This window comes from Haliotis asinina, chromosome 1 (assembly GCF_037392515.1).
Source record: "Haliotis asinina isolate JCU_RB_2024 chromosome 1, JCU_Hal_asi_v2, whole genome shotgun sequence".
Lineage (NCBI taxonomy): Eukaryota > Metazoa > Mollusca > Gastropoda > Lepetellida > Haliotidae > Haliotis > Haliotis asinina.
Window position 1 is genome coordinate 88,936,555 of NC_090280.1, and position 11,798 is coordinate 88,948,352.

An 11,798-nucleotide genomic window follows, 5' to 3' on the forward strand; every position below is an offset into this window, starting at 1 on the left:
GATAGGTTGCAGAAGATTAATTTTAAACCCGATCTGCAAGGGTCTCCCTCAAAAAACACATTTCCAGCCCCAATGAATATACACATAGGAAAAGGTTTCGCAACAGCTGTGATATATAACCTTCATATAGCCACCTGTATTTATATTATGATTATGTTTGTTTTTGTGCTATTTTGACACTTCGGGCTCACTACACGGTGACTTTACATATGAACGGGTCACGATCTAAGACGAGCATCAGGGGCAAAATCTGTGTTGAACATATAGCGGTTTCAGCAAAATGTTAGCAGAGCTCGATAACGTGGCAAATCAACTGATTCCTCTGTTGATAATCAAATATAGGCCCTCCTCAACTATCACCTGTTCAAAGATGGCAGGTTATAGGAATTCCGAATGCTTGCATACTGCTGATAGCTATTGCAAGAAATGTTGGTTGTCATCCATCGACTATCAGATGATAACGGAAAAAACATCGGTAATCGCAATGACGAAGTGGGCTGTCAGCGTTCGATCGTCAGATATTGACCATGAGTGACAGCCTCTACAAAGGATATATCCCCTTTAAGAATCACAAGACTTCATGCATTCATCCAAAGTGGCGTGTTGAAAATATCGTACATTGTCGTGAAAATTGTACTCTGGCGACCATAACGCATATTTTTTATTTTTACATATGATATTAAAGATGCAGAAACACGCAAGGCTAAAAGTCTATTTGGCATATAAACCCTTTCTTAAGATTACTCAAACCGTATACGAAGAGAATCGAAGGTATTTCAAAACGGCGGCATGACCCCCTGACGAACTTCCACCCCCATGGAACATTAACCTCAAAGTGCCTTTCAGTCGGTCTCAAAAGAGCACCCGCCCCTCAACCTACTTTAGGGGATTTATATACCAAGTTATCAGACTGCTTTATCTCACCGTCAACACCCTCCATTTGTAAGTTCCTGCCACATCACTGTTTGGTTAACATTACGGCCCGGAAGCGCCCGGATGGGTATAGAATTTGACGGCATAGGAAAGGGTCCATCAGTCGGAGGAAAGTCGATATCTTTCGTTCACGAGTAAAGTCTGAGCTCCTGTTTGGCGTCTCAGAAACTCTTCATATACGCAATGGAATGTCTTGGACCAACTAAAGTTTGGCAAGAGTTCATTGGTGGTGTTGGCGTGGTTCTCAAAAATTGTAAGCCTGACCTTGTGACAATATGACACAATCTCAACTGACAACGGTACATCACTGACATGTTATACCTCGTTGTTGTACCACATTTCTGTGACCATCCACTGAACACAAGGCCAGTCTTCACGGAGGACAACGCTAGGCGACATCGTGCATTTCTTACGTCTATAAGCGATAGCAACTCTATCTAGACCGACCAAGTGTAAGTTAAACTTTGGGGTTTTGAGATACTTTTATCAATGTTGATATACATGTACACAAACCTTTTATATTGTTGACACTTTACGAAATATAATTTAGTTAATTACAATGTCCTTGCCGAAGGTTTAAGCTTCTTGTCTGTATCCTTAAGTGACAAATATGCTTTTAAAGTCCTCTGTTCGTGTCGGCTGTTATCTTTGAGAAGACGCACTCGAGTGATAACAGACAGTCAAAACGGGCGTGTTCAGCAAACATTTGCAGACTTATAGAAATCTAATTCGATCGAAGCAGGATAAATTCTATGAGTTCTAATTGACCGTGTTGGCAACCACCTACCACGTGCGGAGATTACCGTTCTCTGAAGGCTGGTTCCAAGAGAAACATAGAATTGCCTTAATTACCACACTTCCAACTACCTCGCAGCTCATGTTTAGGTAAATTATGGTAATATGTTTATTCTGGACTCTGTATGTAGACGTATTTTTTTTTTTTTTTTTTATTTGGGGGGGGGGGGGGAGGGGGGGGGAGGGGGGGGGAGCCGAATGGTTAACACGTTCCCTCGTCACATGGAAGACCCGGGTTCGATTCCCCAAATGGCTATACGTTATTGCTGTTTATACCCAGCCGTGATATTGGTATACTATACTACAGCGTAATATCTGACTCTGTCATTCAATAAAAATGTAAATTATGTGGTATCAAGATACTGCCCGACGTTCATATGGCAACAAGCAAAGTGAGTGAGTGAGTGGGTGAGCTTGTGAATAAGGCCTTCACCGGGTTCAATCAATATATGATACAATATCATCAATATAACGATAGGGAACGTCAGATATATTCTTCACATATTGTCTCTTTATGGGAAAAGCAATAAAGCTGGAATCTTGCGGTGTTTAAGACTGATCGTCGCTCACTGACTCACTCAAATGGGACGCCAGTCAACACTCTCACTCACTTAACGAAAACGTATATAACATTAATTGCAGTATTTAGCTTTGTACTGACCCTGAAGACGAAAGATTCGTTATCGGCCGAGTTGCGTCCCTTGTGCATGTCAGTATCTCGTGACCGTGAAAACGACCCAAGATTGTAGTGACATCCCATGCTTGATATTGTCAAGTACGTGGCAGGGTGAAAAGCATAACAATCATTTATTTAAACTGGCGCGCGCACGTGTATGTGTGTGAGAGAGAGAAAGAGAGAGTGTGTGTGTTTGTGTGTCTGTTTTTATTTGTTCATTCATTCATTCAGTCATGTATCAATCCATTCTTACTTTTCTTACCCTTTCTTACCTTTTTACCTGGATGTTTACTTAAAAGTAACACGCAAAACAAAAACAAGCCCTCACGTAAACATGTCTTACATCACTGGACAAGGTGATTACCCCACCAAGGACGTCAGCAGATATCAAAACAGGACGTTATCACAGTGGTAATTACTTGAGGCGTCAGAATGCATTGATTCTGTTCCGTAAGCTAATGACGTTACTCCGTGAACATGCTAAGGCGCAATAATCAATAACCAATCGATTCGATTCAAGTGTAAAATTCGTAAACGTTGCGACAATATTTTGGGCCGTGACACTGTGGATGCTCTGACCTTGTTGGTAGGTATCGATTATGAGGGAGAGCTGCTGGCAACACAACACGGAGACAATGACTCCACTAAGTTCTGTAAACACCATCGTCCATTTAAGGCGTTAAAGCGTTGCAATAGGTGATTAATTAGATTACAGATGCACAATACATGTAGTAATTAGTCATCGGTGAGATCGATATATGGAATTTTGAAAAAGACAAACGCTTGATTTAACGCCAAGTCAGACGTAGAGTTGAATTTATCGATTCGGTAAGGACGAAGTACAGTGAGGTTATTTCCAAGTCAACTATTTCAATATTTGCAAACGAACTCACAACTTCCAAATGTGATTCTGGAGTGAGATAGTGGCTGATTATACATATAATCTCTCATCACTCTGGACTACCGTTTATTGCTTGTTTATCTTAAAAAGGTTTTTTTTTCGGAATATAAAACACAAAGATACACTCTTAAAAAACAAATACGAAAAACAGAAACGCATATTGGACTATTTTAGCTGTGGTAAACACAATGCAAATATACTTTTACTTTCCAAACAGCTTCAGTACCAAAACGTGGCAGTTTTGCTTTTCTCTTGTTTTCCCTTGACGAAATATTTTCATTTCCTGTAACTTTTTCATAGTTTTAGAAGTGTTCGAAGAAAGACTCGCCAAAACGTCACCAATAATACATCCAAAAAACACGCACGTGCAAGTAGGCGGAAAAGCGTACGATATCGATCAGGCAAAAAAGGCAAACTGTCATGCCACGGCCGAATGCCGCCAATCGAAACTTCGCCATATGACACTTTAAAGCTTGGGAGTCACACTCTGCAGTTCCTGACATTTAAACGTTCAATAGTGCACCATATCTCGCCTTTGGGATCGTTTCCTGCAGACCAGTTCCTCCAAGTTCGTCCCAGAAGCGACCGTTCAAAATTCACCACTCTAACCCGGGACCGTTACATCCGTCTGCTCAGTTACGTCATCGTCTTGCCGCAGCCATGGAGACAACAAACTCAGGGCATCTGTAGTGTAACGCGCATCCCCGGTTTCCGACCAAACTGTCAGGAATTGATTGCGTGAAGTGGCGATTCTACTAAAAACTGCAGTTGTCGCCACTATTTTTCATACTTCCTACGCCATATTGTTGAGTAGGAGGAAGAGTCGAGTCTGGTTCACCGACGAGATGGAGGACAGCGTGTTATCGTCGGACGTTTGACAAATGCATTCCTCAGGTCGACAAATTCGATGGAGTATGCCAGGGTGTGGGGTGCGATATCCAACACACAAAGATCTCATTTAGAAGGTTATTCGCCATGACGACGCTAGTTCGGTACCTTCCCATGGTGTCCCGATTACCAGAACTAATGCAGATGGAAAACCTATACGATGAACTCAAAACGTCAAAACTCGCCTCAGACACTCTCAAAACTGACCATCGCATTGCAGGAAGAGCGGGGAACATTTCCACAAGTGCGGGTGCCGAGCAGTAATGGTTGTCATTGATGGCCATACAAGCCGTCTTGTAGACTAAAGCAAGCAGAAACACAACAACAAAACGCTGCACAGAAATTTGTATTTCAACGCTGTGTAATCTGAGCCACTAGGCATCCAATACTGAATAAAGACTTTGAGATATTTAAGGCTTTTTTGTTAGCGAACTCTTTTGTTGTAGTTCTGTTTACTTGAGTCCACTAAATGGCGTCGTAGTGCCGTGTATGTGCTTTGTATGGCCACCATTGACAACAATTACCGCTCGACATCATCTCGAATTCTTTCCTATTCTTCCTGCAGTGTCATTGCCAGTTGTGTAAGTGTCTGATGCGTGTTTTGACGTTGACGTACACGTCAACGTGTGACGTGTGAATTTTCACCTTTTTACCACTGGAATTAAATCAAATGATTGATCTTAAAGTAACGCAATAAATCCCTTAAACTACTCATGTGTCTTTTTTTCATTTTTATTTTCTTAATAATGTAGTTGCACGGGAAACATTGACAGTTGCACTAGGAAGCCTACGGACAAACCCATGCAAAGTTGCACTAGGAAGCCTACGGACAAACCCATGCAAAGTTGCACTAGGAAGCCTACGGACAAACCCATTCAAAGTTACACTTGGAAGCCTACGGATAGACGCAGGGAAAGTTGCACTAGGAATTTGCACGGAGAAGAAGACTGTGGACAGACGCAGGAAAAGTTGCACGGAGAAGAAGACTATGGACAGACGCATGGAAAGTTGCACGGAGAAGAAGACTATGGACAGACGCAGGGAAGTTGCACGGAGAAGAAGACTATGGACAGACGCAGGGAAAGTTGCACGGAGAAGACTGTGGACAGACGCATGGAAAGTCGCACGGAGAAGAAGACTATGGACAGACGCAGGGAAGTTGCACGGAGAAGATTGTGGACAGACGCATTGAAAGTTGCACGGAGAAGAAGACTATGGACAGACGCAGGGAAAGTTGCACGGAGAAGAAGATTGTGGACAGACGCAGGGAAAGTTGCACGGAGAAGACTGGACAGACGCATTGAAAGTTGCACGGAGAAGAAGACTATGGACAGACGCAGGGAAAGTTGCACGGAGAAGAAGATTGTGGACAGACGCAGGGAAAGTTGCACGGAGAAGACTGTGGACAGACGCAGGGAAAGTTGCACGGAAATCGCAGGAGCAGATATTCAAACGAGTTGAGGTACAATATATTCCAGACAAATGAACAGCACATAGATTAAAAATCGCCAGCTTACAGTCACTTTTGTATTATAACGGTAAACAGGATGTCGAATGTCGTCACGACGTGTACACTTTCAAAGACTTAGCGTTTACATATTCTAATCGATAGTTCTGGTGCAGTCAAATTCACAGGACTTACTCTACAGAGCCAAACTGCCATTAACGGCGTTTTGCTGAGGGACATATTCCCTCGGTGCTTGAATCAGATGACTGACACCCGGGTCAGCACGTGCATATTTGTATACCGATCTTGTATGGTCCCAGTTCTCTGACACTGAGATCAATAAACGTTCAATAACGCTACAGAATGGAAATGCTGTTTCATGCTGAATTGCGTATTTGTTAAATGTATTAATTCGTTATAATGCTTTATTACAAAGTTGATTGCTGAGTGCTGCGTAAAACTAATCTCACTCACTCACTCACTTATTACAAAGTTGAAACGAGAATAACCCAATTAATTGTTTAACATTTGACGTAGAGAGTTTAGGATCGCAGACAATGCTGGGATCAAACCTGAATATTGGGTGTGACGCGTTTACCAACACACGCACGCACGCACGCACGCACATGTATATAAACTCACACGCAAAACAAACGCAAGTCTAGTATAAAGTATATATGTACTTATTTTGAACAGTATAGAATACAAATACCAACAACGTCAGATTTACAAAAATTTGGGTAAGAACAGCTTATTTGCAACAAAAACAGATGGCATCATTACATTCTGTGACAGCGAAAGAGTTGTGCAGATTCTACTCAATTGTCATGACCTCATCCAATACCTGGTGTGGCCACCATTAGTATTAGTCACTGCAACACATCTCCTGTACAGGTTACAGGACGCCAAATGTTTTCCTACTGACGTCTACAGTAACCCTATATTTTTTTTTAAAAATATCCAGGCTATCAACAGCCATCCCATGTACATAAGGGTACAGGTTGGCCTTTAAACTACAATAAAAAACAAATTCTGCCCAACTTGTCAGGCGATTTTTCAGAGCGCAGGAAGCGGAACACATCAACCCTCCATTCCGCACCAAATGTCACCTACTTGAAAATATCGGTGCACACATAAGCATAAGTCATGGTGATAAAAATGACAGTACTGAATACTTAAAACTGTGGTCAGTTTTATTTACTGAATGGATGTGCTTTTAAAACACATACAGATCTTACACTATTTCATCCAATTACAGCTGTCACAGGCATCTGTCCGTTTGAGTTGTTACGGACCTCGCTCGGGGAGCATGTAATGCTGATATAGTGTAGTGGAACCTACATGAAGTGGATCAGACAATTTGTAAAGGCCGTAGGGATCCCCCTGCATACATTCAGAACAGCTGTATGGCGTTCATCTTGTAGGCACTGGCCGCACTTCATGCCGGCGCCTCTGAACCTCATTCCACAAGTGCTCAATGGGGTTCAGGTCAAGGCTGAGAGCTTTCCACGGCAGGAAACATATGCCGTGTTGATGAAGAAAGTCCATGGTAATTCTTGTCACATCTGGACGAGCGTTATCCTGCTGGAAAAGGTGGTTACGATGTTGGGCAAAAAATGGAACAACTTGGGGATCGATGTAACGCTGACCTGTGACCCCGTGTCCTCGACCTTGACCCACATTCTGGAAGCACATTGGTCCAATTCGCGCATTAAATCAAATTCCGGCCGAAATCATGACACTAGGTCCACCTCATGCATCCCTTTCCACAAAACGTTTTCTCACCAAATTCTGAACCTTACATCTTCATGTGACACACAAAACTGACCCTAATCAGAGAATATGCCGCGTCACCATTCACGTTGACGCCAGTTTTGTTGACTCTATGCTCGGTGAAGTCGTGCTTCTCGATGTCGTGGTCGAAGGACAGGACGACGTGCCGGTTGACGACATCGTAAGTTGTTGGAACGCAGACTTTGGATGACAGTGTCACGGCTGATGCGTCGATTATGCGTTCCGTTGGTGTATGGGGCAGTCTGATCTGCTGTCAGTAAAGGATCTGGCCGGTGTTGACGTGTAATGTGTTGATCTTGTCTATGGGTGATTACCGTGGGTAGGCCGCTTCGGGGAGGCTCATCCGTAGTGCGCGTTGCTGGAGACGGTAGATCGTGGTTACGAGTGTTGACATTAATGTGACGGGCAACATCTTGGAGACTCCTCAGCTTCCAACCTCCCGATACCCTGGTTCCTCTCCAGTTGATTTAACATGCCATTGTTGAACAAAAGTGACTGGCTAAAGATTTTGGCAAAGTTTTATACCCACTGAAGATGATGACAACTGGTGCATGTTTGATGGCATGAGGACAGTGTGCTTGATGCCCACATCGCCACTGAAATCAGGCGATTCGGGAATTTTTTCTTCTGTTCCCACACAAGCTTTGCAAGGCGCAACAGAAAATGTTAACAACACCATCAACCATCATTATTTAGCATGATTATCATTTAAGGTGTCTGAGTTTAATTCCTCCTTTGAGTAAGAAACTTGCGTTTAATTTGCGTGTGAGTAGGTGTAGTAGCTACAACAGTTTGATGCTTAGTTTCTTAAAACATCTACATTAGTCACAGAAACAAACAATTTCCTTGAAACTGAAAATGAGCAGCAGTGAGATAGGAGATTCAGAACCTGAACTTGAGGAAATATAGACTTGCTTCTTTTAGAGTATTGTCATTGTAGGGAAAATACTAGGCTAGCCCATATAAACTGAAAAGGAAAAAGACAAGAGTTCCAGAAGCAGCTGAAATCTAGACTTGCTTTATTTAGGGCTTTAGCATTGCAGACAGGACCAGACAGTGGGGAAAATACTGTGGTTCAGGGGCAGTGAGACAGACTAGTTCAGCTTGTTAGTTCGTTCATCTTTTTGTTCGCTCGTTCGCTCGACCGATTTGATGTTGATTCAGTTTTATGGAAGTGACGTTAGCTTTGTTTGTACAATATTGACAAGCTTAATGTGCCCACGCATAATCGATTTCAGTGTCTGTGTTATTTTTCGTATTAAGTGGGCCTTAGGTCCCTGGGTAATTAAACTAGTGGGACATTTACTTTTGTAGGTGGATCACCAGATAAAAAAGAAGGGAGAGAATTCACCCAGCAATTTTTTTATGATTGAGAGTGAGTGAGTTTAGTTTTAGGCCGCTTTTAGCAATATTCCAGCAATATCACGGCATTGTCGTCCTGTCCTCCAACCACGGAATGAAGTAGCACGACTTCATTGTACCCATGTGAGGAATCGAACCCGGGTCTTCGGCGTGACGAGCGAACGCTTTAACCACTAGACTACCCCACTGCCCTTTATGATTGAGATAACAGCTGTTCAGTTGTAGTGACTGTTAATTCAGCGAGATGACGATATAGGTTATTGTGTTGTAGCTTTATATTTCAGTGACAGAATGTTTAAATTAGTAGAAAACAGTTACGCACTTTGCTAATGTTAGATGCCTTCTTTAGAGCATTGTCAAGTTTGTTACATCTTGTAAAGCAGTCTTTTTTTCTGTTTCTCTTCATTCGGGTTTTGATTTTCGCTGAACAAAACTTGGGATATAAATATTGCCATTTTGTATGGAAAGAACGTGACTGTGATGACCTGCTCTGTTTCAACATTCACTATGATGGCCGTGTCATTGACATTCGATGTTTCTGTTGCAGTTTCTTAATTACTAGGGGGCGGTGGTGTAGCCTAATGGTTAAAGCGTTCGGTCGTCAAGCCGAAGACCCGGGTCGATTCCGCACATGGGCAGATAATTGAAATTCATTTTTGGTTTTCAGCGCCGTCACATTGCTGGAATAAAACATATCCACTCACTCACTCACTCACTCTAAATTGCAAAAGTAAAGTTATTTTGTACAATGGCTCCCAGGTCAACAATCCACCCAACACGAGGTCGCCAGCAAAGTCGCCAAATAGGAAACTAGATTGCAACTAAATGAAAGATACTGGCCCCTCAACCCATCCATATTCAGGGGATGATAGGAGACGATTTAGGGTAATTAGCGAATACATCCAATTATATGTAAAAAGCTAATGAGAGGCAACGTTCATGGTAACATTGTGTTACCACTAAAAACGGCGTTCATACCTGAAGCAGTTACATGAACAAGTAAATAAGGTGAACACATATCCCTGTTAAGTGCTCTAAGCTGTCTGCACTTTCACACCGTGCCGCCCTACATGTGTGAGTGAGTTTAGTTTTACGCCGCAATCAGCAATACTCCAGGCATATGGCGGCGTCTTTAAATAATCGAGTCTGGATTAAACAGTCCAGTGATCAACATGAGCATCTCTCTGCATAACTGAGAACCGATGACATGTGTCAACCAAGTCAGTGAGCCTGACCACCCGATCCCGTTAGTCGCCTCTTTCAAGCACAGTCACCTTTTACTGCAAGCATGGGTTACTGAAGGCCTATTCTACCCCGGGTAGACCTTCACGGGTCGTCCTACATGTGTTGTAACTCGTGTTGACAATCCTTTATTTAAATGATGTTGGTTAAAACGCCGCCGGCGACACGTTTTCCGTCCAGATGTGAAAGCATTCAAATATGAATAAATAAAAAGTTCTATCTTTTCCACGTGTAAATAAACTGAAATATTGATTATAGATAAGTGTAAATGAAAAAACAACACCCAGTCCATTCCTGATAAATTCAGATTCGTGTTTTACAATGGAGTGACGACATGAACGTTTCAACATCTCCAGTCTGACTGCGCATGCTCAGTAGCCACGTGTTCACTTTCGGGTGCGCAATAGATGTCCCACGAATACCACACCTGCACGTCAGTAAACATGACCAAAGCACGTGTGTCGCTGCTAAAAACGGTTCAAGCCAAAATGACAGTGTATTCCAGCTGTGTGATGGCGGCCGCTATATAAAAGAGTGAGTTACGTTTTAGGCCGCGCTCAGCAATATTCCAGTATATGACGACGATCTGTACATAATAGAGTCAATCCAGTGGTCAACAGCATGAGCATTGATCTACGCAAATGGGATATCGGTCGGATGTCAACCAAGTCAGTGAGCCTGACCACCTGATCTCGTTATTCGCCCCTTAGGACAAGCATGGGTTGCTGGAGATTGTAACAGGTCTTCGCGGAAGGGTTATTTCAAACTTTAGATTTTCGACATTCTAGTGTGGTTATTTGATGATTCATGTCAATACTAGAAAGGCCCATTAATCCGTTACACATAAACTCTTCCAGTATCACATATGTTCCGAACATGCGTTAACCTTCGGTATACTGAAACTACAAATATTTTAAGCCACTCGGTCGGAAGGCAAAACTGGGTTGATGGATAATCGACGGACTGTTGACGTGTGCTGTACACGAATAGACCGAATGATGGATGGAGGTTAACTCTGAACATCCGGGTTCCTGGCTGGAAGTGAAAGATCATTATGTAGCGTGAAAATAACGGTATTGGGCTCACCGCCGGCTTATCCCAAACAACACCTAACACGAGTTAATGACGACCGTGTCTTCATTACATATAATTGACAGATCATTACTACTATTGATTTCATAACTCACAGACACGTCAAGAAAATCCAAGGGGTAAGTAAGTACAAGTAGTAATAAGGGAATCACGGTGCGTGGCATACCTGGGAACAGTGTGAGATGGATATGAAGGTTGATATATTGAACAAACATTGTTTGTTAATTACAGAAACTGCAAACGTGGTCAAGAACCCAGGAAAATCCGGATTAGAACTGGTCTTCTTGTTAGAGACGACGGGATTGGATGGTCTGGCTCACTAGCTTGTTAGAGACGACGGGATTGGATGGTCAGGCTCACTAGCTTGTTAGAGACGACGGGATTGGATGGTCAGGCTCACTAGCTTGTTAGAGACGACGGGATCGGATGGTCTGGCTCACTAGCTTGTTAGAGACGACGGGATTGGATGGTCTGGCTCACTAGCTTGTTAGAGACGACGGGATCGGACGGTCTGGCTCACTAGCTTGTTAGAGACGACGGGATTGGATGGTCTGGCTCACTAGCTTGTTAGAGACGACGGGATCGGACGGTCAGGCTCACTAGCTTGTTAGAGACGACGGGATTGGATGGTCTGGCTCACTAGCTTGTTAGAGACGACGGGATCGGAT

At 43.0% G+C, this 11,798-nt stretch overlaps 1 protein-coding gene across 1 annotated transcript; it reads left to right on the top strand.

Moving 5' to 3' along the window:
• Window positions 1–5,030: 5,030 nt before the first annotated feature.
• On the top strand, window positions 5,031–5,654 carry LOC137276893 (uncharacterized). The gene has a single exon (XM_067808546.1). The coding sequence runs from the start codon at window positions 5,031–5,033 to the stop codon at window positions 5,652–5,654; it is 624 nt and encodes a 207-aa protein (XP_067664647.1).
• Window positions 5,655–11,798: the final 6,144 nt, after the last annotated feature.